Source organism: Vipera berus (assembly GCF_964194415.1).
Source record: "Vipera berus genome assembly, chromosome: 6".
Classification (NCBI taxonomy): Eukaryota; Metazoa; Chordata; class Lepidosauria; order Squamata; family Viperidae; genus Vipera; species Vipera berus.
Window position 1 is genome coordinate 41,455,390 of NC_138208.1, and position 25,930 is coordinate 41,481,319.

The 25,930-nt window shown below is 40.6% G+C and overlaps 1 protein-coding gene and 1 long non-coding RNA gene across 9 annotated transcripts in view; one reads left to right on the forward strand and one right to left on the reverse strand.

The window, feature by feature from the left end:
- Positions 1-11,600: 11,600 nt before the first annotated feature.
- LOC308670217 lies at positions 11,601-17,459 on the reverse strand. The gene is made up of 4 exons (XR_014026969.1): positions 17,262-17,459; positions 16,156-16,218; positions 13,300-13,732; positions 11,601-12,545 (listed from the first exon to the last, which is right to left on the reverse strand). It is a non-coding gene; the product is annotated as an uncharacterized lncRNA (long non-coding RNA).
- The window catches only part of USP15 (ubiquitin specific peptidase 15), a 79,273-nt gene continuing 70,769 nt past the window's right edge, over positions 17,427-25,930 (forward strand). For 7 of the 8 annotated variants that reach the window (XR_014026966.1, XR_014026967.1, XR_014026968.1 and 4 more), the window contains exons 1-3: positions 17,427-17,755; positions 23,163-23,290; positions 23,885-24,015. Coding sequence is in view for 4 of the 8 variants with exons in the window: in XM_081331553.1 (XP_081187679.1) it covers positions 17,454-17,755; positions 23,163-23,290; positions 23,885-24,015 (561 nt within the window). In the remaining 4 variants the exon portion in view is untranslated. Of the gene's footprint in view, positions 17,756-23,162; positions 23,291-23,884; positions 24,016-25,623; positions 25,903-25,930 lie in introns of those variants that run through there. The other variant, XM_081331550.1, reaches the window with a different exon arrangement.

Genomic DNA, 25,930 nt, shown 5'->3' on the forward strand with positions numbered 1-25,930 from the left:
TTTCTATCAATGCAAGATATATCCTTTTTATATGAGCTTGACCTTGATCTCTAATTTGCTTTACCAAATTTTCATCAGTCATCAAAAAAACCAGTTTTCTGGTCCTCTTTCCACCTAGCCTGTAATTTCCCATACTGAAACCAAGTTTGTACTATCTTTTTTTCTTTTAAAATGTTATATGACTTTAATTGCCATACATTCCTTTCCAAACTTAAAATTTCCTTATATGTAGTCACATCATGTTTGAATCCCACATTTATATTTTCTATTGCGTGTTTAGGTATTGCCCAAATGGGTATCTTATAATTTAACTTGTGTCTGTACTTTTTCCAAACTCGCAACAGAGCAAACCTTAAAATATGTATCTTAAACACATTATCCACCTTCTTATCATACAATAAATATGCATGCCATCCAAATAACAAATCATGACCCTCAAGATTTAATAATCTCGCTTGTGTTAAATTAAACCAGTCACTTATCGCTGAAAAAGCAGCAGCTTCATAATATAATTTAAAATTAGGCATTTTAAGACCACCTCTTTCACGCGTATCTTGCATTATCTTAAATTTAACTTGTGGCTTTTTCCCTGCCCAAACAAATTTATTAATTCCTTTTTGCCATTCCTCCAAATTTAAATCCTTTTTAAGTATAGGTATCATTTTAAATAAAAATAAAAATTTTGGCAAAACATTCATTTTCACTGCTGCAATTCTTTCCAATAAGGATAATTGTAATTTTTTCCAACTATCTAATTCTTTTTGTACTTTTCCCCATAACTTTTCATAATTATTTTTATATAACTTCACATTTGAGGTTGACAAATATATCCCCAAATATTTAACCCTTTTTAACTATTTCAAATCCCGTTAGCTCTTCTAAAACAGCCTTTTGTGATACTGTCATGTTTTTAGACAACATTTTAGATTTTTGTATCTTGATCTTAAATCCAGAAACTTTCCCATATTTGCATTATTATCTCCATCAATTCTACAACTGAATAATCAGGCTGAGTCACTGTAACAACCAGATCATCTGCGAACGCCCTCAGTCTATAATCCTGGTCTCTAATTCGAATTCCCTTAATTTTATCCGAATCACGTATTTTAATCAGTAATATTTCCAATGTTAAGACAAATAATAGAGGTGACAACGGGCACCCCTGCCTTGTGCCTTTTTCAATATTACATACTTCAGTCAGACTATTATTAACTATTATGCGGGCTGTTTGCTTTTGAAATATTGCCCTGATTGGTTGTAAAAATTTATCCCCAAGTTCCATTTTCTCTAATACTTTCATCAGAAATTGCCAATCCAATTGATCAAAGGCTTTTTCAGCATCCAAGAAGATCAACGCTGCAGGGATCTGATTGTTTCTTTCCAAAATTCCAACAAATCTACTATGTGTCTCACATTGTTCTTCATTTGTCTACCACTTATAAACCCAGTTTGATCACCATGAATTACTTGTTGTATTACCCTCATCAATCTGTTAGCTAAAACTTTGGCAAATATCTTGTAGTCCGTATTCAAAAGTGATATTGGCCTATAAATTTTTGCTTGGGTGACATCCTGATCTTCCTTCGGAATCAAAGAAATAAAAGCAGTCTTCCAAGACGGAGGTACCCCTCCTCCCATTTGAATTGTCTGGAACAATTCCCTTAAAGGCTTCACCATTTCTAACTGTAAATTTTTATAATACACAGCAGTCAATCCATCCGTACCCGGCGCTTTGCCCACTTTCAGTTGTTTGATTGCTAAAAAAATTTCTTCATCAGTTATCAATTGATTCATCCCTTCCTTTTGTTCTTGCGTAAGAACAGGAATATTAGCTCTTGCCAAGTAATTATCTATATCTGCATCTCTAATCTTATCTCTGGCATACAACTTAGAATAAAAATCAACAAAAGTCTTTTTGATAAGACTCTGCTGGTACACTACCTTACCCTTATGTTCTATTCTATCTATATTAGAAGCCCTTTGCTTCTTCCTTAACAAATAAGCTAACCATCTACCTGGTTTATTAGCATTACAAAAAATATTATGTCTGGCATACTGTAAATTAGTTGCCACTTGATCTGCCATTAACTTATCAAACTGACCCCTTAATAAAGTAATTAGCTCTTTAATCTTCCCATCAGATGGATTCAAAATTAAGGCCTTTTCTTTTTCCTTAATTTCATCCTCTAATTCTTTCCTCCTAAATTCCAAGTTACGTCTATATTTATTCTTCAAATATATTAGTACACCTCTCATATAAGCTTTACTAGCATCCCAAACCATCTCAATAGAAGTACCTTTATGCATATTTTAAAAAATTCCTTCATCTGTTTTTTACACTCTTCCACATTTTCCTGATATCTAAACAAATTTTCATTTAAGCGCCAGGACCGTCTATCCCTATTATCTTTTTCTATCTCTAACCATACTGGACTATGATCAGACATAGTTCTTGGACAAATCTTAATCTTCTTAATCCTAGAAAAAAAGTCATTAGTGATTAATATAAAGTCAATCCTGGAGAAAGATTGATGCCTATCGGAGAAAAAAGTATAGTCCTTTTCTTGCAAATTTCTTTCTCTCCAAATGTCTCGCAATTCCAAGTCATCCTTCATCTCAAAAAAAGATTTAGGCAGTTTAGCATGACTTGGGGTGCTTTTAAAAAAAAACCCTTGTCCATTTGTACATCCAAAACACCGTTCCAGTCTCCCATCAAAATACAAGATTTATAATCCCACTGAATAATCTTGCTGTGTAATAAACTGTAAAAATCTCCTTGTTGTTGATTAGGAGCATATAGTCCAACCAAAAGCGTTTTCTTGCCTTCTATTAACAGTTCAATTATAACATATCTTCCTTGTTTATCTGCTTCAATTAAAGCCGCTGTCAGAGTATTCTTAACATAGATAACCACTCCATTTTTCTTATCAGTTGCAGAAGCAATAAACTGTGTGCCCAACCTTGAGTTTAACAAATACTTTTGATCCGTGGCTTTAATATGTGTTTCTTGTAGACAAATAACATCATTCTTAAATTGTTTTAAGTATTGAAATACTTTCTTTCTCTTCTGTGGTGAATTTAAACCATTAACATTCCAGGTTAGAAACTTTGTCGCCATCTTTCGCGACCTGAAGCTTTTGAAGCGCTTCTTCCAAGATCACCTGCACTCTCTTAGGTCGCGCTCCGAATGTGCTTTTTGATTATATGTGAGTATGGACACACTGCAACTCCGCCAATTGTTCTCTGGAAATACAGCCTTTCTAGGGGTCTACCCTTGTGACCTGCTACCCCAGAGACAAATCTCCAAAAGACCTTTTGGATTAATTGTAAATACCCACCCTCACACTCTGCCTGGTGAACACTGGCTGGCCCTCTACTTCCCATCTCCCGGATATGGCGAATTTTTTGATTCTTATGGAAGACCACCGGATAGCCAAGACTTTCCTGGCTCCATAGTGATGGTTTTAGAGCAGCAAGCTGAGAAGTACACATTTCACCAATGTCAACTGCAACACCCCAGCGTTGTGACCTGCGGGCAACACTGTGCTTTTTTTCTACTGAACCAGACTAAAGGAGTAGACTATGAAAATATTTTAAAGATGTACTCCAATGTCAATATTAAAAATGATCAAATGGTAAAGCTGTTTGTAAAAACTAAAGGTGGGAAGGGGACTTGGAACCTGTAACTGTCACCAGTGCATGCAGACATGCCTGCCTTACTGTAAAATAAAGAAAAAGACTTAAAACGTTTTTACTTGTTTCACTGTGTTTTTATTCATTTTACAAATTGAGCCAGTCACCAAACCTGAACCTACTTCTAGGGTTTAATGTCCAAGGGCTTGAAGGGGCACTGATAAACAGAGGCTTCTGAGTCCCAAAAGGGGCTGTCATAACAGAGTCGGGGCTAGTAGCAGTTTCATCCTTAACAACCAGAGAATCTTTCAACTTTTCTATTTGCTCTTTAACAGCTGTAGACCCCAACACAGAGGCCGGAACATTCACCTCAGCCATAGCATTCATAGTCATCCCATCCTTTAGGTTTCTGCTTCTCAGTAGGGGCTCAATGCTGCGAGGCTCCTTTCACCAAGTCTAAAATATTAGTACCAGGAATAGGGAACCCTTTGTATAAAAAGGTACCATGATCATCCCAGGTTGAGACGTCCTGATGCTGTTTCATTTTGTTCAGCAAAAGTTCCGCATTTTTCCTGTAACGTGTGCTCACACCGCTTAGGATCTCAGCCATTGCTGTGTCCCACCGAGATGGCTGTGGTGGCTGTTCTGGTAATGTTGGAAGTGGCCGAGGTTTTTCCAGTGGATAAATGAGATTCAGTCTGTCCTTTTCAGACTCATTTTGCCTGGTCAGTCTTAGATACCTCTGCAATGCAGAACTGTAGAGCTTAATCTTGTCATCCTCACACAAATCAGTTCTCTGAAGAATGGTACGCATCTCAGCATCCAACCGGTTAGTGGCTGTAGCCCCCATAGTAGGGGGTCTGCCCTGTAGCTGCTCCATCTGATGATGTGACACCAGATACATTTTCTCGCCATGGTCCATGGTTTATCCAGCTAACAGGCTAGTCAACAGCGGAATAGCTGTCCCTAGTAAGGGACCGGTAAAACCACCCGACTGAAGTATGATCTGCTTCTTCTTTTTGAGTGAGACCTTTCTATCACTCAACTTTTTAATGACACCTTTCTTTCTCTTTAGAGACTGGAATTGTGAAGGTTTCAGAGGAAGGTTTCCTTTTAGGGTGTTCAGAGCTATTTCTGCTATTGCCCCCACCAGGTCATTATTAGTATTGCATAAGATGGCTTTTCTCTGTCTTGGGCTGGCCTTTACTAAGATTTTTAAAAGCCCCCAATTTCTACATACCCTCTCTGACATCTTAAATGAACTAGTGCTATGGTAACTGGGCTACTGCTTTTTACACTTCTTTTTCATTGTGTAAACAGTAGGCCAATCAGGTGGGAAGAGGCCTGTTCTCAACCTGTAGGATTCTGGAGTGGTGGCTGCCAAATCTTCCAAAAGGTACCCGTGTGGTTTGCGAGTGGCATCTTGGAATACTTCTAAAAAAATACTTTGTGTTAGTGGGGCACATCTGTCTGGCCAGTGTGACAATTTGCATCTGATCATGGGGGTTGCTGAATAAAACCAAATATTTGGAATTCAGAGCTATTGTTCTCATTTTCTTACCTTGAAAAACAGGTTTTGTAGTATGAGAATAATGCTCAGGTTTCTGTGAACGTACTGTGTAAAAGCCTTCTCTATTTGATCGCTGTCACTGGCCGACGCCATGAGATCATCTATCACGGCTAGAGTAATTTGATTTGGCAGAAACAAATCATCATCTTCAAAAGAAGACGGAAGCCCCTCCATCAACTTAATATAAGGGAATTTATTAAGCAGTTCTTTGTACAGAGGTTGCCAGCAGCTATAAAACCATACAATATTTTGATGCAATTGAGACAACGCGACATCGCCATGTTCTAACATTTGTTTGATAAAAAAAGATTTGCCAGAATTGGACGGACCGCTTATAATACAGGAGAAAGGGTGTACAAATTGTGCAATATTTTCCACCATCCTTAATAGCCGTAAGGCACTGTACAGTAATCTTCACTCTTTAATAATCCTTTATTATACACTACTTTTAGAGTTTTACGGAGGACTCTCGTTTCTAGGGTCTACTGTTTCTTAACACTAACAATCCCCAACTGTTCTACCCTGATCTCTTTTTTTCTCTCAGCACCAGACAGACAATAATCATCTACCAAATCTTTCAAGCTGTCAAAATTAACCTTATTGCTATTACCTCAGTTTAGTGTGATTCCCTTCTCTTTTAGCACCGCTTCACCATTGGACAAAGCATAAGCATATGTTTTGGGACCGGCCGCAACAAACTCTGTTATCATAGTGTTTGGCGGAATCTCACTTGTCAGTTGACCTAAATAATCACCCAAAGGAGGTGTCCACACCCCCTCTCTACAAAAATGACTGAATCAGTGTCATGGTACAGGCACCTATCGCCCAGCCCATCCAGTAGCCTGTATAATTCCAGCTGCACATAAGCTGTTGTAAAGCTAGCAATGAATACATTAGTGCATGTGGTTTTGGTGGGGTGGTTCTAGGCTGTTTTCCACGTCACAACGGCTGTCTCCGTATCCACAAACTCACATGAAGAAACATCATAATAGGGTACAAAAAGATATTTGAATAGTTCCTCAGGGTTTGTTACCACAGATGTGGACAGGTGATTGGTGCTCTGCCCAACTTGCCCCACAGCGAGTTTAAGAAGTTTGGCAATCTGCCTTTTAGCAGGATTTACTTCAATGTGGTCATGTCGTAAGCAGACACCTTCCATCTTTTCATAATCCTGAATATATTGCTCTTTATCCTGTTCTGTTTTGCACCAGTCAGGATAACCACTGGCTTCCTGTTTCTGTCTGAGATGCATGCTGCTCGATGTCCTCTCTGGGCTGGTGGTTGAGTTCCCCAAACTTATAGTTTTGGGGGACTTCAATCTACCATCGCTGGGAGGATCATCTGAGTTGGCTCGGGAGTTCATGGCTTCCATGACGGCCATGGACCTGACGCAAGTAATTTCGGGACCGACTCATGAGGGAGGCCACACCCTTGACCTAGTTTTCTTATCTGGACGGTGGTTAGATGATCTTGGTGGGGGCTCTCCAATTATTATGCCCCTGTCATGGACCGATCATCATCTCCTGCGGCTGGTCTTCCGTTTTGCCACCCCCCGCCGTGGGTGTGTGGAACCAATTAAATGGTACCGCCCCAGACGCTTAATGGATCCCCAGAGGTTCCAGGCAGCGCTGGGGTCCCCACCTGCCTCCCTTGCTCACAGCTCGGCAGACGCCTTAGTGGAAGCCTGGGAAAGGACGGCCACTGAGGCTCTTGACCGAGTTGTACCCTTGCGGCCCCTGACCCGGTGCAGATCTCGTCGAGCTCCATGGTTCTCTGCGGAGCTCCGGGAGATGAAGCGTCGGAGACGGGGCCTAGAGAGCGGTTGGAGGTCCAGCCGATCCGAATCCGACCGATTGCGACTAAGAGCCCACATTAGGTCTTATCTCGCTGCGATAAGGGAGGCGAGGTCTAACCACTTCGCCACCCTTATCGCGTCCGCAGATAATCGCCCGGCCGCCCTGTTTAGGGTGACTCGCTCCCTCCTAAATCAGGAGGTGAGGGAGGATCCCTTGCAGGGTCGTGCCGAGGAGTTTAACCAACATCTGTCAGACAAAATCGCTCGGATTCGGACCGGTCTGGACTCTGACTGGGCAGAGTCTGACGATCAGGACACGGGCGGTCTTGTCGATATCACCTGGGAGGAGTTTGATTCTGTGACTCCGGAGGAAGTGGACAGGATCATGGGGAGGCTGAGCACCACCACATGTTTATTGGACCCGTGCCCTTCCTGGCTGGTCTATGCAGCCCGGGAGAGGACACGCAGCTGGTTCCAGGCAGTTATATCGGCTTCTCTGAGTGAGGGTAGCTTCCCCGCCGTCTTGAAAGAGGCGGTGGTGAGGCCTCTCCTCAAGAAGCCTGCCTTGGACCCAGCTGTATTAAACAACTTTCGTCCTGTCTCCAACCTTCGCTTTCTTGCGAAGGTTGTTGAGAGTGTGGTGGCGCATCAGCTCCCTCTGGTCCTGGATGAAGCGGATTATCTAGACCCATACCAATCGGGTTTCAGGCCCGGGCACAGCACGGAGACGGCATTGGTCGCGCTGGTGAATGATCTCTGGAGGGCTCGGGACAGGGGATATTCCTCTGTTCTAGTCCTATTAGACCTCTCGGCGGCTTTCGATACCATCGACCATGGTATCTTGCTGCGGCGTCTCAGGGGACTGGGAGTGGGAGGCACAGTTTTACAGTGGTTCTCCTCCTATCTCCAGGGACGTTCGCAGTCGGTGTTGGCAGGAGGGCAGAGGTCGACCGCGAGGTCTCTCATTTGTGGAGTTCCTCAGGGGTCGGTCCTCTCGCCTCTCCTGTTCAACATCTACATGAAGCCGCTGGGTGAGATCATTCGTGGCTTTGGAGTTGGGTATCATCAGTACGCTGATGATACCCAACTTTTCCTTTCGACCCCAAACCACCCCAGTGATGCCCTCAACGTGATGTCCCGGTGCCTGGAGGCGGTTCGGGTCTGGATGGGGTGGAACAGACTTCAACTCAACCCCGACAAGACTGAGTGGCTTTGCATACCTTCATCCCGGGTTTATTCGGATATTCCACCTCTGGCTATGGGGGGTGAACTATTACCCCCCGTAGATAGGGCTCGCAACTTGGGAGTCCTCCTAGATTCACGGCTCACCTTGGAAGACCATGTAGGAGCTGTGACTAGGGGGGCCTTCGCCCAGGTTCGCCTGGTGCGCCAGTTGCGGCCCTATCTTAGCCGGGATGATTTGTGCACGGTCACTCATGCGCTCGTGTCCTCTCGTCTGGACTACTGCAACGCTCTCTACATGGGGCTGCCCTTGAGGACCACCCGGAAGCTCCAACTGGTACAGAATGCAGCCGCGAGAGTTGTGTTGGGAGTCTCCCGATACTCCCACGTTACACCGCTGCTCCGTGAGCTGCATTGGTTGCCAGTTGTCTTCCGGGTGAGATTCAAGGTACTGGTAACGGTGTTCAAAGCACTCCATGGCATGGGGCCGGAGTACCTTAGGGAACATCTGCTGCCGGCATCAAGCTCCCTGCGCCCTGTGCGTTCCCACAGAGAGGGCCTCCTCAGGGTGCCACCGATCAGAGAATGTCGATTGGTGGCCCCCAGGGGGAGATCCTTCTCTGTGGGCGCTCCGGAGCTGTGGAACCAGCTACCGGTAGAGCTCCGGATGGCGCCCGATCTTCGCTCCTTTCGTCGCGATCTCAAGACCTTTCTGTTTGTACAAGCCGGCCTAGCCTGATGGGGATTGGTGGGGTTTTTTATTTTTGGTGGTTTAGTTTTTAACTTGGTGTTTTAGAATTCTATTTTAACTGTTTTAATATGGGCAACTATTTAATCTCTTTTTAACGTTTGTATTTAGTATTTTATTCTGCCCTGTGAACCGCCCTGAGTCCTCAGGGAGAAGGGCGGTATACAAATATTATTAAATTAAATTAAATTAAATGTTCATATAACCTGAAAATAGCCCATTTGATGTTCTTTCAAAATGCCAGATCTCATAGATTTCAACAATTCTGTAACCTTTTTCTAAAGCTACATTCAATTCAACAGTACACCATGTCCCAGTCAGAGCTCTTTCCTCATCACTGTGTTTACAGGGGGTGGTTTGCAGTTTTTCTGTGCAGATTGCGCACAAACTAAACATTAATTTGCCCCCTGATTTGTGGGGTAGGACAGGGAAATAGATTCCTTGGCGGGTACACTTTGACTTTGGCTAACCCAAAATATTGCTTTATGTCCCCAAAGTTTTGGTAGATGATTTGTGGATGGCCGATTGGGTACTCCTTGGTCTTATTCACAAAAGGGTACAAACTGGTGAAATCGTAGTATAAGTTTGTTCACCAGGTTTTGGTTTGTAGTAAAGGCATGTGGCATTTCTTCTGCCACCAAAAAAGCATCTCGAGGATTCAAAGGAGTTGGGAGCTTATTCTCAACTAGGAACTGCTTCAAAGAGGTGTCAGCCTCCACCAAGATCCTCCATTCGTGTTCCCAAATGCAGCTCACACCATAACCCTGGCTCCTGAGGTACTCTTCTTTAATCCTAGTACGGTTGTGCAGGCTACCATATGTTGAATCAAGTAAAAGTCTTTTTCAGAGTAGCAGACAGGGCACCCGTGAAAAAAACAACCGTGAAATTCAAAAGCTGTGGGAGTTCAGTTTATGACAGCAAAACCATCCAAAAAATATTTGCCTACTTGCTTTTCACCCCCCTTCAGAGCACGCTGAATACTGAGATTCTCAGTGCACTCTATATGCATCAACCACTGAATCACTGGAGATGAATACCTTTTCTGTGTCTTGTGATAACTGTCCAAAGGTGCTAATGCAATGGTATCGCTCTTCAAATACATGAACCGGTACTGTGCCATGCAGACAAATGCCAATGTGATATATTGGAAGGGGTCAATGCATCGAATCTCTATCTCAACAATATCCCCCCCACCCCTCTTGAGAAACTCAAGCTCAGTCATTTCCATCACCTGTTCCCTAAATCGAATACAGGCCTCTCTTAATATATCTACATCTTGTCTGCAATAGTAAGCCAGAGCCTTCTTTAGTTTAAACACAGCACCTGTATTAGCAGCGTGCCATTTCATGAATTCTTCTCTCTCCCCGGGCATCATGGTTTCAGGGCTATAATACTTGGCTTCAGGGAGTGGTCCCACATAGTCTTGATTGGCCATTGTATTGAACAAGTGGGGGAAATACCCTTTGCTGCCTTGAAACCCCATAGCTTTGGGTAATTTACTTAATTTAAGGGGTAAAAATGAAAGACTATCAATAAACCGAATCTTATAATCCAGAAGGGTAATACACAGCAATTTCCCCCCCCCCCGACTTATAAGTTGAACCCTAACCTTTTCACGGATCAGCTGCCTCAGTACTAGGTACCCGTCATAACCTTTGGAGTTGTGAGCGATAAAAGTACATCCTTTAAAATTAAGATTTATAAATTCCTTTACAAACTGTTCCAGGCATCTAACACCATAACAATCCCAACTCACGTCTTTATCATACCACTCCTTCAACATATCCCTGGCGTAGACATAATTAGGTATATAGGTTCCTGTCTCTTGACAGCATTCAAAATCATAAATGATGTATCTTTCACCAATTTGCAGTCGGACCAACGATTTTAGAAAGCATAAATGCCCATCCAAGCTTTCAACCTTCTCAGAGCACTATCCGCATTTGATTTCCTTGCACTTTTTGTGGGGGGTAAAGACGTAAACCCCACGTGTTTCACAATATGCTTTATTCTTACAGTCAAACTTCCCCTCCTAGCGAGTTGTGTGTGTCTTTCAAGACACACCTTAGACCGGCAAAGCACTTTGCATCTACAGCAGTGCGTCTTCTCTGCCTCCACCTCCTGACATTCTTGCTTGAGGCATGCTCTGCAGATATATTGACAGCCGTGACTAAATTTGTGGTGGTAGGGTGTGTGGCAGAATTTACAGAAATAGCATTCACCTAGGAAGCCCTTGATATTTTTGATGCCATAGTAATGCTTGTTGTGTAACAATATAAACACTATTTTTCTTGCTGTAGGCTACCTGTGACAAAAAACCTCCACCCGCCCTGCATATAAAACAAGATCTTTATAGTGACCCTTAAATCTTCTTCAAAGAGGTGTATCTGAGAAAAGTCAATCATGTTTTCTGTGGAAACACCCAGCCTGCTGTGAAGTTCCCTGGCTCTGGTAATAATTTCTTGATTTCTATCATCCATACCAATCAGATAGAGCAAACAGCTGGCAAAAACAGAAATTCACCTTCCACATTGAAATCTACTAGGCGTTGTCTTTTTTTCTTCAGCACTCTGCTGAGCAGTACAGTGTTTAACTTCCTAAGCCCATCCCCCTCCCTGTTCTTTACAATAGTAACCACTAATAGTAAATTCCCCCCCACACACACACACACAATATCTCTGCCTTGCTTTGAAGCAGATTTTCAACACTGGTCAGAAAATCATCAGCATTTAAATCATTCACACGCCTCCTAAGATTTAGATTTAGATTTATTAAATTTATATGCCGCCCTTCTCCCCAAGGACTCAGGGCGGCTCACAACAATAAAAAAATAAAAAACAAAGCACAAAATTTAAAAAAGAATTAAACAATGGAACTAATAAATAAATGACAATTTAACCCAATAAAAGCCAAATTTAAAACCATAGTCAGTCCAGGCCCGCTTGTTGGAACATCCAGGTCTTCAGGTCACGGCGGAAGGACCAAAGGTCAGGGGCAGTCCACAGCTCCGGAGGCAGTTCATTCCAGAGGGTCGGCACGCCCACAGAGAAGGCTCTCCCCCTGGGGGTTGCCAACCGGCATTGCCTAGCCGACGGAACCCTGAGGAGGCCGACTCTGTGGGAGCGAACCGGGCAATGGGAGGTTGCCAATGGCAGCAGGTGGTCTCGCAAGTACCCCGGGCCTAAGCCATGTAGCTATTCTATTCTATTCTATTCTATTCTATTCTATTGATTTTGAGCATCAAACTGAAGTTGAACGAAATCGTTTGGACCTACAGTATGTCCCTGGCAACATTATTCAAGAGTCTGTACCGCATTATGGATAGCCTCTATAGCATCTACAAAAGACTGGATTCGGTCAAGATTAACAAATCTATATTGATGATAGTGTTCCACAGCCCTGAAATTTTGGATAGGCTTCTCCCATGCTTGCACCATATCCAGATAAACATCGTTCATATTCTGACAGTTTGCAGAGTTAGGGGCTTGTAGCGGGGGGCATAGAATGACTTATCTCCTCTTCTGGTTGAGATACAGGCATAGATTCACAACTATCGCTGCCTGCTGAGGATGCGGGAAGTTCACCTCCATGCATTTTTGCTTTTTTGCAGGCCGGCTCTGGTGAAACAAACAAACAAAAGGCTATCACCAACATTCCCAATAACGTAATACCACCCCTCCTCCCTTTGGTTTCTAAAAAATAATACTAATGGTTTTGTAGTTGGGTAAAATGCTAGATTTATACCTCCTAACAGCATTCGTGCTGCGTAGCTATAATACTTGGCTTCAGGGAGTGGTCCCACGTAGTCGATTGGCCATTGTACTGAACAAGTGGGGGAAATATCCTTTGCTGCCTTCAAACCCCATAGCTTTGGTTAATTTGCTTAATTTAAGGGGTAAAAATGAAAGACTATCAATAAACCGAATCTTATAATCCGGAAGGGTAATACACAGCAGTTTCCCCCCCCCCGACTTATAAATTGAACCCTAACCTTTTCACGGATCAGCTGCCTCAGTACTAGGTACCCGTCATAACCTTTGGAGTTGTGAGCGATAAAAGTACATCCTTTAAACTTAAGATTTATAAATTCCTTTACAAACTGTTCCAGGCATCTAACACCATAACAATCCCACCTCACAATGTCTTTATCATGCCAATCCTTCAACATATCCCTGGCATAGACATAATTAGGTATATGGGTTCCTGTCTCTTGACAGCATTCAAAATCATAAATGATGTATCTTTCACCAATTCGCAGTCGGACCGATTTTAGAAAGCATAAATGCCCATCCAAGCTTTCAACCTTCTCAGAGCACTACCTGCACTTGATTTCCTTGCACTTTTTGTGGGGGGTAAAGACAAAATGTTTACCATTAGCCTTGTTATGAATCAGGACACAACCCTGAAAGGATATTGGGTTATCACCATATAAATTGTTATTCAGAGTCGCATTTACTCCAAGACAGGTTTGTATAGATTCTTTGCAAATGAAAGATAGAGTCTTGAGACAATATGTGCATAAACTGTCCAGATATTTTGATTATCTTAGGAAACAAGGATTGCTAGCACAAGCACTCCCTTGGAGTTTTCAGTCCATAGATTCCAGATCGGAGATTGGGTGCTCATCCAGAGTTGGAAGGAGGAGAAGCTGGTTCCAAAATGGAAAGGCCCTTTCCAGGTCCTGCTAAAATCCAAAACAGCTGTACGAATGGCAGACAAAGGCTGGACCCAATAGACCCGTGTGAAAGGACCAGTAGAAGCTCCGATTGAGTGGAGAAGTGTGCCTCAACCCGATCCTTTGAAGCTGGTAATAAGAAAAAGCAAAATATAGGGATATTAGTAAAAGGGGAGAGTTTTTTTTATAACAAGTTTTATTAGGTTTTCAAATTACAACCTATATATTTAGAAAGCATCATGATACCTGGGTAGTCATCAATTGAGTAACAGAGTTTTCAATACATAGTTCGGGTTACATTATCATAGCATTATCTTCCTCAACATTCAATACAACGTATTTAAACTAACAAATTTCTAGGAATAGCATAGTCAGTTAAAGAAGATTTTGTCAATCCAATTTCGATAAGGTATATCTATATCCTGTTATTAAATTTTATCTAATTTTGATGTTAATTATAGTATCCAAGTTTAACCTTTAACATCCCAAATAGTATTCACAACCCAAAGTTCCCTTATTTTATTAGACCAAAAATTGTATCATCTAACATACACCCAATATTTAAATAGCTAGCTTCTACCTAATAAACATTATTTCATATCTTGATACATCACAAGTTACCAATCTGAGAGTCTATATTTATCAATCTACTTCTACTTATACATAACCAAAATTTTAACATCAAACATAGGATCCATAAGCCAAATTTCCATTATATCGATATATAAATTTATGATATTTGAAATAAGCTTAGTAAATACTTAAAACACATTTTAATTCTATCTCATGAATATTTTCTATTTCATATCCTAATAAGTCACTAATTACTAACAAAATGACCTATAATAATTCTCTAGGAATTCATATTTTAAATCTAACTCTAGGTTTCTTTTTTTGCCAGTCGGGTTTCCAGACCCAGGGCTTTAAATTGCCAAGTAGGTCTTCATTTGCTCGCATGTATATTATTTGCACCAGAGGAGGCCATCCAACCATCAGCAATATACAAAGGTTGAACTATTTAGTCATTATATTGTTGCCATGTTAATTCCACTCTCTTTATTTGCTCTGACATCTGTCTGCAGTTCAGTCTGGATTCTTCTTCCATCTGGGTTGATCTGTTTTGAGTAGAAAATCTTATCCAGTTTTATAGTTAGTCATTGACTGTCCAGGCTTTCCACAGGTTGTCTTTGTTGGTCTTCAGCTTCCTCTATATTGGCATCACTATCTTGCATGTAGTGTACTTCTGAAATTGTAGGCTCCTTAGAGAGGGTCAGAAGTTGAGTATTAAGTTTTTCCCTAGTTTGTTGTTGGTCTTTGTGTCATAGTAGTGGTTCCTTGTACTTTAAAAATTGTAGGTTCTTTGAGTAAAGTCAGGTTTCAGATATTAGTTTTTTCAGTACTTTGTTGTTGTTGCTTATCTCTGTCTCAATAGTAATATCTTCCAATTTTGTTATATTCTGAAGTGTAAATTCTTTAGTTGCAGTCTGGGTTTCAATTTGTGACTTAAGGTTGGCATGTAAATTATTAAATCTGAAGATAGACATCTCAGTGGCTCTGTAAATTGTTTCAAGTATAAGGTTATAGTCAAGCGAGGCTTGTGGCTGTTCCTTCTCCATTTTGTAATAATTATAAATAGTCCTTGGTAGAGGCTATTTTTCAAACAAAAATCAGTAAGTGTCCATCTCCACAAGTCTAAGCCAAATTCATCTCCAGCTGTTTCAGGTTTTTATCTTAATGCCAAGGTCAGTCCAAAATGTAAGCAAGCTTGTTTGCCAGCAGTAACAGACTTGACCAAATCTTTTTCAGACGGAGTCTTTTTATTTATTTATTTTGTCCAGAGGGGGGAGTTTTAAATATGTTGGTTTTGTGACTGTAAATGTTGGTGTAATTGTTGTTGTTGTACCCATTGCCCAGACTGGTGTCCCAAGTACTGATCTCAGCCCCTGCTGCAGACAGTTGTGTTAAAAGGTGAAAGGGAAATATAAAACCTAGTTTTTTCCTACTTCCCATTCCTCAAGGGGAATAACTTGGAGTAGCAGTATACAATAAGGGAGCTAGAAGAAAATGATTGTTGGAAATTGGAAGGATAATGAATGGCCACCTAAGCATATAATACAGGTGTATGGACCTGCTACTTGGGCTAAGGATGGATCATGGGGATATAAGACTCCAATTTATATGCTGAATCACATTATTAGGTTACAAGCGGTTCTGGAAATTGTTACTAATGAAACAGCGCTAGCATTAAATAAGTTGGCTAAACAGAATACCCAAATGAGGACTGCAAATTATCAAAATAGGTTAGCATTGGATTATTTATTGGCAGAAGAAGGAGGGGTCTGTGGAAAATTTAACCAACTGTTGTCTGCAAATAAATGATGAAGGGAAGGCTATTGAGGAAATAACAAACAAAATGAGGAAAATAGCCCATGTACCGGTCCAAACCTGGACTGGAATACTTGATGATGGGGGATTCCTGGGAGGAATTTTTAGGAATTGGAAACAAGCTTTATTCATGTTAGCAGTGATATTTGTAGGATTAATGTGCTTACCCTGTTTAATTCCCATAATAAGGAGCATCGTACAGAGTACCGTTGAAGGAATGATAGACATGACTAATAAAAAAAGCAAATGTTGATGTTAAAAGATGTAACGAAACATACAGCTATAATAAATTTTGAGAATCCAGCAGAAATACGGGAAAGTCCAAAACCATTTGAAAAATAAAGAATATTTTATTTTTAAAGGAAGTTTAAATAATAGAAAGGGTGGATTTGTGAGGAACAAAGAAATTTAAAAATAAAAAATTTCAATTGCTTAACAATTAAGGGATTAGTCAAGCCAAAACTGTACGTAGGCATTAAATTTCAGGAGGCTTGGCTATAGGATGCACGTAAACTCAACGAACAATTGGTCCTTAAAGGGGAACAGTAAACGGGATAAAAAGGGTTGGGAGAAGTTTGAATTGATGTAATCAAACAAAGGTAATGTATTCTTACTCGGCATCTCAGACAGGCTGTACACCCGGAGGACTGGACCGAAGGGGAGGGAACAGGGCATCAAGATAGAACTGTATATAATATCATGAATTTGAATGCTTGTGTGTGGTCTCTGGTTTAGAACATCTTGTTGGAGTCTCTCACCAGGATCCACTGCCCTTTGCAAACCGCTTTTCTATTTTCTGCAGAATAAAACTCTTTTCTTACCAATCCAATTTTGTTGGTGTTTTAATTCCATTTCCAACAGTCTAAACTAAATTACCAAGGTTGTTATATTCTGACGTTACAGAACTCTTGTATCTCGACATCAAATTCATCAACATAAATGGTCACCTGTATATTTACCGTCCACAATCCACATTTCACAATCCGGCTCAGTAATAAGTGACTCTTAAGATGCCTTCAACTAAGGTGAATCCCTAGAGCTGTAGTTTTAACGAACTGCCATGGCGCCAGAACCGAGAAAGCTGGTCCTTGCAAATTGAGTTATAAATTGGGTTATCGCACTACAAACAGATTTTAAAAAACGTGCCAATACTCTATAATCCCCCTTGGCGGTTTGAATAGCCTGGCATTGCAGAAATCCTGCACGCTGCTAAACAGACAAAAAAGCAAACAAGCCGCAATACATTCGGCCGACAGTGTCTTGCCCTGGCTACCTTTAAGGTTCTTTCCATTTCCCCGCACCTGTGCCCTGCCCTTTATTAGTCCCATGGTCCCAACACCGCATGCGTAGTCTCATTGGAGCCGTATAGTCCTCCCATCAGTCTGGGGATGTTCTCAGGCCGAACCGCCGCTCTCCTCGCTTCGAATTCTTACGCGCTCTCTTCGTCTCCTTCCCGCTTCCATCCATGGGTTTGCCGAAGTGGGAGGGGGTCGTAGAGGGCGTTTCCCCGGTCGCCGCGCGGCGTCACTCCCAGCATGCAGCGCGGGCCGCCCCTGCCACTGCCGCCGCTCCTGTTCCTGCAGCCGCCGCTGCCACCGCCTCTCCTCCTGCTGCCGTCACTTTCGCAGCTGTTGCCGCCGCCGCCGCCGCCGCCGCCGCCGCTCCGGGGCTGGAAGACATGGCGGAGGGAGGCGCGGCGGATCTGGAGACCCAACGCTCGGATATCGCGGCGCTGCTCAAGACGGCTCTCCGCAAGGGCGACACCTGGTGAGGAAAAAGGAAGGGATGGCGAACGGCGGGGATGTTTGAGGGCCCCTCTGGATGACAGGTGCGGGCGGTGCCTGCTTGAGTGTCTTTTGGCGAGGGAGGCGGCAGCCCTCCTCTGCCCTTCTTACCCCCTGTTCATTCACGGGATGTGCCTTTCTATCTGGGGAGCAGGTTTTCAGGCGCCCTTTCCCCCCCTCTGGTGCCTGTGACGGGCTTTGCCTCAGCGCGCTGTCGACACGGCGCTAACTCCTCGCCTGCAGGGAGGCAAAGGTGGCCTCTGCCGCCAGGTATTTTCCCCCATTGTTTCAAATGGTCGCTAGCAACCCGTCCTGGGTGGAGGAACCGTGCGAGTGTGTATTTCAGGCAAGATTTCCCATTCCCAGAGCGGCTTCCTAGGGAGCTTCCATGGTAGGGCCTGTGTCTCTGGAATGATCGCCGTTGGGAGGGCTGCGGGCGCTTCTTGGGTTTATTTCTCACCCGGTTCTTTTCGTAACACTCGACTCTTCCTCCCCTGCCACTCCCTTCAGAATTCTTAATTGGCTAACTTCATGGTCGTAACAGTGATTGCAGAAAGGAAGGGAGGGAGGGAGGGAGTAAAGCAGTAATGGATGGTCAGACAGAGCTTTATAAAATTATGGAGGATGCTGAGAAAGTGGAGAGAGAGTAATTCCTTCCTCCCCAAATTCTAGCACCTAGAATCATATAATCCAAAATGCTAGGAGATCTGGAGCAATCCAGAGAAGATGCTTTAATGTATTTTTGTTAAAAGAATTCATTGCTGCAGAGTTTGATTATGGTCATTAGTTTAGTCTCTAAAGCAGGGGTGTCAAACTCAATTTCATTGAGGGCTGCATCAGCTTTGTGGTTGCTGGGGGCGGTGGCCAGGGTGGGCGCAGCCTACTGGGTGGGAGCTTGGCTGGAGTGCGTATGGCCTACTCGGTGGGCATGGCCAGCTCTACATCGTTCACGACAAGGGTGCCTATGGGGGCCTGGGCAGGAGTGGGACAGATCTGAGGGTCTCTGGCAGAAGGAGATGGGACCGGGGCAAGTGTCAAGGCATGGTCCACTGGAGGAGCCTCACTGTTCCTCTCAGGCCATGCAGGGAGAGGGGGCTGGATGGTGGCATGGAGGTCAAATGCCCAGCCCAGCCCTCAAGGCTGCTGCTGTGCTTGTTCTCCTTAGCCAGGTTGCTCATGATGGGTACAAGAGCAAAGCTAAGAGGGAGGCCCACTCCCTCTCCATGTGAGTAGACCTGGCTTTGTATCCAAAGCTTCCTTAGCAATAGGATGGGAAACCCCCCAGGATATGCCAGGAGGAGGGGGCAAGAGGATGGTGAAAGGGCAGCAGGGAAGGACTAAGGCAGGACTTCCCTCAGACCCTCCCTCTCCCTTCCTTCCTTCCTTCCTTCCTTCCTTCCTTCCTTCCTTCCTTCCTTCCTTCCTTCCTTCCTTCCTTCCTTCCAGTGGTGGGAAAATATTTGAGATGAGGGAAGGAGAAAAACAGGCAAGAAACGCAGCTGGGGAAGTGTCATCCTTCGTGAGGAATGAAGAAATGCACCATCGCCTGGAAGTGGCCACCACATGGCCCTCGCCTACTTCACATATCCGGCTTGGTGGGCTCTGCGGGAGGGGATGCCATGAGCAGCATGAGAGTCGATGTTACCTGCACAATGCTGCCGAGCCCCCAGCCTGCCTGGTTTTGGCAGGCAATGGGGCGCTCTCCTCACAGTGCCAAGAGGCTGAGCCGGGTGGCATGAATCTGAAGAGAAGTGCAACGCTGCCCAGCCCCTAGCCTGCCCGAAGTAGGCAGGGCCATGTGCTGGCCACTTCCAGGCAATGGTGTATTTCTTCATTCCTCACAAAGGGTGATACCTTCCCAGCGTGTGCTCAGGGGGCGGGGCCGACAGCAGGGGCTGGTCCCTCGCTGTTTCCAGACAGCCTTGTGGAGTTAAGACTGAATGCATTTCAGCATAGATGGCCACCATGAAATTGTACATTGGCTCCCACCAGCCTGGGCTGTGGCCAAGGCTGCGGGGGCCTTTCCCTCACTGTTTCCAGGATGGCTTCGCGGGCCACATGAAACCACTTCGCGGGCCAGATCTGGCCCCCGGGCCTTGTGTTTGACATGTCTGCTCTAAAGGGAAATTAGTATATATACCCATCTATAAAGTCTAGGCTGGCTCCAAAATCAGGCAAGATGTCTCTTAAATTAAGAGCTGCTTAGGGGCTGAGCAGAAAAGGCCTGTTTGATCTCATAACCTGATTTAAAGTTTAGATACATTAAAGATCAATCTTTTATTAAACACTTGAAATTTGGATTTTGCAACCTTCTGTATTAATATGCCAAATCTTAACTTAATATTGTAGTATTTATGGATTAAGGTACAATTTACATTGCCATAAATATTTTCCTCCTCAGGCTGGGAGGAAAAACAGTAGTTTGGAAGATTAAGACCAAGTGTACACATTTATTGGCTTCTGTACCAGGAATGGAAAAAGTGCAAACTGGAGACCGACCATCTGACACTCACCAACATCCTTTTTGCAGCTCCATATGCACTCTTTTCTGAAAGGCTAGGCCCATATATTTTTGGTTTGCAAGGATATTAAACTTGTAAAATGAGTATATTGAGTCTTAGTGAAATACATATTTCATTTCTTAACATTTCTGCATCCCTTTCCCAAAATGGGCTATGCCCCTGGCCATTTTTAGAGTACAGCCCTCAGTATCAACAGAAACCTTGCTGCAATTCTTAAGCCAGCAGAACTTGTATAGTCCTGCACCATACCATCATTGATTTTGCAGTATTCAATGAAGCCAAGTTGGCCTGGAATTTACTTAATGAGTATACATATTGTGGCAGTAGGAAGTACACCCAGTAGAGAAGTAGCAATAAGTAAAAATGCCAGTTTGCCTTCCACTGCCATTGATTTTGGATGGTGAATCACATGCAGATGACCGGATCCATCAGGTACATGAATCAGCTTAAGTTTTTGAAAGTTTTGGAAATGTGTTCTATGAATTTCACCTTTCAGTAAGAGATTTTGAAATTAGAGCATTATTTTTAAATGTTAATCTGCACAATTCTTATAGTATTTAATGTAAAGTTTATATTTTCACCAATGCAAACAATTGTTAAACAGTTTGGCTTTTTGTTCTTACATGTTGAATTCAAAAGTGTGCTATATACCACTCATATATAAAATTGCTGATGGGAAATGAAACAAGCTATATCTTAAATTGTGTCCATATACTAAGACTGTAAATCTCAATTTAGTCCAACTTTTATAAACTTTTATAAATTTGAATTTGGGGCAGAGTTAACTGCACAGATTCTATCGGAGGGAGAAAAATATAGCATTCTTTCATGGAGAAAAAATGAATAGCTGAATAGTTATGTTTATTTCTATTAGTTACATTTCTTCCAAAAGTTTAGAATAGCATACACCAGTATTCAGTTTTGCTTCCTAATAATCATACAAGATTTTATTAGCCTCAGAGATTATTTACTACATACAAATTCACTTTCCTTTGTTGTGGTACATTTTGTACTCCATAAGCACATGTACTTAGAAATATACTGTAAACAATTTTGTCTTTTGTTTCCAACAGTATACAATATATTGTACCCCCTACTTACTGAAATCATCCCCATGGTTAAGGCAGTTCATAATTATAATTACAGTTAGTATTAAAACACATGTTTTGTAGATACATATTGTTTCTATATCAAGTTTGGATCTTTGTGGAGGAAATTTTTTAAAAAATTTTCAGCTATTGTACTTTTCATTTATATTACCATTAGATTTGGAAACTGATATTTTGGGGTTGAACCTTAATTGGCAATATGTAAAATTACCACAATGTTATCATTAGAAGATATAATATGATCTTTCCTTACTAGTCTTCAATATTTTATGAGTTTATAATTTTATAAAGTTAAATTCTATTATTGTTTCATATGCTAACAAGTTTGGCATGTAGTTTTCTTACATTCAAAATAAAAAGCTTGTTGTTTGTAATATCTCTTTTAAATATATCTTCTAAATGCTTTTTGTTTTAAAACCATTTGACCAATAACCCTAATACTTAATTTAAAGGTAATTTATTTCATTAATCTATATTCCAGTCTTAAATTATAGCAGAATGCTTATTAAGCTTAAGTTAAAATAGCAAAGTTTTAAAAGCAGGATAAATCCAGCTGAGTATTTCTAGATAATCTGGTATTGAAGTGATGATACTGTAGCTAATTGGAGAGCCAGGAATAATCATGGCAAGCTTTGGGAGAAAATATGTAGAAAATTGGAATGTGTTGTGCTTCAGATTCAGAGTCAAAAAGTCAATGGAAATGAATGTGGATGTGCACAACATAACTGTTGGTATCTCCTTTAAAAAGTTGCATTTATTCTGGGCTCCAGAGAAATATTTGTTTGTGTTAAGAGTGGCTCCACTTTCCAGATGATCTTGTTGCATCCTTTTGGTGCTCCTTAAAGTGCATGTTTTCCAGTGATCCACAGCTATCGTGAAAAGAAAAAAAAACAGAGTTTTTTTAAGGAGTCATTGGCAAGAGTTGTATGTCGCAACTCATGCCACAACTCCAACTAGTTGTCCTAGCACTAGGCTTCTTCCTTCCTTTTCTGCTTGACTTCAATTTTTTTTTCAATGCCAAAGAACTCAAATTATGCTATGCTCCATATCCATGGCATAGCATAATTCATAAAGGGAGAGTAAAACTGAATATCATACCCTCACACTTTGATAAACAGGTTTAAGAACAGAATGATATGTTCCATATGAGAACTCAGTATAAATGACAGAAGAGGAATAAGTAGGTAGCTTCTGAAAATCAAAGGATAGAACTATTTCATCAGATTCCAAGTTCTTACAGGTTGTCCAGAAATTCAGTGTGATAAGTGATATTAAAGTAACTAATATACCGGTAATGCAATCAAAAAAATTGTATCACTTTAGCATGGCAAGTGGTAATAGTGAGGATAACCTGTTTAGTTTGATTTCAGATATGTCCAGAGAACCTAGATTTGCACAGTAGACAAATATCTGAGCAACTTATCTATCAAATACAAAAAAACTATATTTGTTTAGCTGCTACCTGTGGCAGGAACTAAGAAGCAAAACAATAGCATATATCAGTATTTTCTTTTAAATTTCTACAGAATGTGGATTTGCTTAAGATCCTGCTTGGATATTTAAAAAATATATGTCTAAATAGATTTGTATAAATATACAATTATTAAATTAAATTATTAAAAATATGCACAGTTTTGATACTAGAATCAGATGTCCTGATATGTAGTGACATCTATGTTTGGGAAATTAACTATGTGAGCAATCATGCAGGTCTATGAAATTGTTTCATAATATATGTTTCTATCATGTTCTTTTGAAGGTATTTAGTGGATAGTCGTTGGTTCAAGCAGTGGAAAAAATATGTTGGATTTGACAGCTGGGACAAGTATCAAATGGGAGATCAGAATGTTTATCCTGGTCCTATTGATAATTCTGGACTTCTCAAAGGTAATTTATTTGTGTTTGCTATTTTAAAAAATTCTGAGGTATCTCAGTACATTAATAAGCCTGTGTCCTAATTCATAGGATTCAAATATTTAATGAAAACCTGCAAGAAGAGAATGTTTAATTGCAATTATCTAATATCTAATATGTCTAGGATTTTCAAAATATTCCAGAATTTTCACAAAGCAAGATTCTGCTGCAAAGATGGAAAATACAAATTATCAAAAACTTTCTAACTATTTTTGTACTAGAAAAGCATAATAAACTTTACACTTTCTGAAATTTATTTAAAATAAAAGATGAAAGTATGTTAAAAGTAAATTAAAAGTTCAAGATGGATTAAAAAGTACAGTAGTGATTAAATTGAGGTATTAGTAACTTGAATAGATAGTTGTCCTTTGTGTACTAAATATAGTGGAATAGTATATTTCTAAGAATCTCTTATAAAACAATATTTGGGGGGGACTGTAATTCAGAAATTGACTTCCATCATAAGACTAAGTTGTATTCAGTTTTTAAAGATTCCCATTGTAATCTCTGCTTTAACACATGCTTTATATTAGCTATAAGTAAATATGAATATTTTTTTCCTCATAGATGGGGATTGTCAATCTCTTAAAGAGCATCTTATTGATGAGCTGGACTACATTCTTTTACCAACTGAAGGATGGAACAAACTAGTTAGCTGGTATACTCTTCTGGAAGGTCAAGAACCTATTGCACGCAAGGTACCTCCTATAGCAAAACACTGAAATGTTAAAATAGTATTTGGAAATTCTTTGTTTATAACAACTCCCCACCATTCTAAAGGAACAAAAATATTTTCCTGCAAGCCATATTGAACTTTATGTGAGTTAACTAGTTCTGGTACTAACTTTTAAAATTGTTCACTCTTCACAAAACTCTTATGTTTGTTAATATCAGAACAGAGAGCTATGCAGCAGGTATTTCTTATATTAAAGTCTCAGTTATTTCAAGTCCTAGCATTGTTTCTAGACTGATTTGTGTCTCCTTGACTAATCCTAAAATATTTCTATTACGTGTTCATTGACAGTCTTCTGCAGATAAAGTCTAAATTTGTTCTTTCCTTGGTCTAAGCAAGGTCTAATCTAAATGTATAGGTAATGCATGCTAATTTCATTTAATTTGCACTTTATTGTTTATATTTCTTATCTGGTTCTTTAACTTTTGCATTCCAGACTCTATGGAGCATCCTGTGTTATTAACATTTGATTTTTGCTTGTTGTAACGAGTTATATAGCTGAAGTAGCTATAGCTGATGCATTTTATTAAGATAATTATTTGACTAGTTAGTTGTGACATCTTCCACTTTTGTATATCTCTTCAATCTTCTTCCATGTAGATATATGTATGGAGTTTTCCCCCCTAGGAAATATTTCTTGAGGTAGCTTCTCTTTGCCAGCATCTGTACGAATTCACTGCAAGAAGATTGTTAACTTAATTTTAAACAATCCATAATTGTTTAAGAAATACATGTTTTGAAGAAAAGTAATGTATATGCTTAAAATTTCAGTATAATTTCTTTATACTGAACATTTAAATGGCTAAAATTAATGTTACAAAGTCTACTTTAGTTATGGAAATACCGATCCCCTTAATTTAACATTGTCTGTGAATATTTCTTCTATTGAAATAAATAGTGTGAGTTCATATGCATATTTGAGTTCTTGATCAAAATATAATAAAACTTTAATATAAACTGTGGAAGTTTAATTCAGTGCTAAAATACAGAAATTATTTGATGGTAATTGAAATAATTTAGCTTATTCAGGACAATCATTTAACCCTAATATCTGTAATAAAGTGTGATGAAATAAGTTATGCTTCATATTATATAATACATAGATTATGTTTTGTAATGTATAATCCTAAATTTTTAAACTGCATACTGAGAATGTTATGGATTACTGCATTTTTCCTAAAGTTAAAGATTTCTGCAGACCATTTTAAGTACCGTATTTGTGTGTGTGTGTGATACTGATGTAACCTGATTGTCATAGCTTCAGAGAATTCATAGATATTTTTCACCAAGCATAATGTCACAATTTACAGTGGTTGATTTAATTTTTTTTTAAATGTAAATTATTTTTTCTATAATTTCTTATGGCAACTTGTTGGGAATGGAGTATAAACCTCTAAATGTTTAAATATTCTCCCTTTTTTCTTAAAGAAAAAGACAATAAAAATCATGAGGAAAATGATATTTGATGCTACAGGTTTAATGCTTGTTTGAAACTCTGGGCATGCAAATAAGTCTCTAACTTTAGCAATAATAAGAAAATTTTATAATAATACAACCTTAGTGGTGGACCAGTAACCATACACATAAATATTATTTGCTGTTCAAGCTTTATATATTAAACTCCGCTTTCTTTCAAAATCTTAAGGACATTTATCTATTAATATACCCTTCCCCCCTCAGTGAGAATACATTGATTCTGTTGCTATAGCATATGATTTCTAGCAGTTATTTGGTACTTCCTTATTTGCTTATTTGATGAACCACATATCAAGCTGATGGCTATTTTCAGGACAGTCTACATGGCTGATTTATGCAGTAACAGCATAGAAGATCAGATGGAAGTATACAAGAGGTGATTGTGAACACTCTGCTTACCTCAG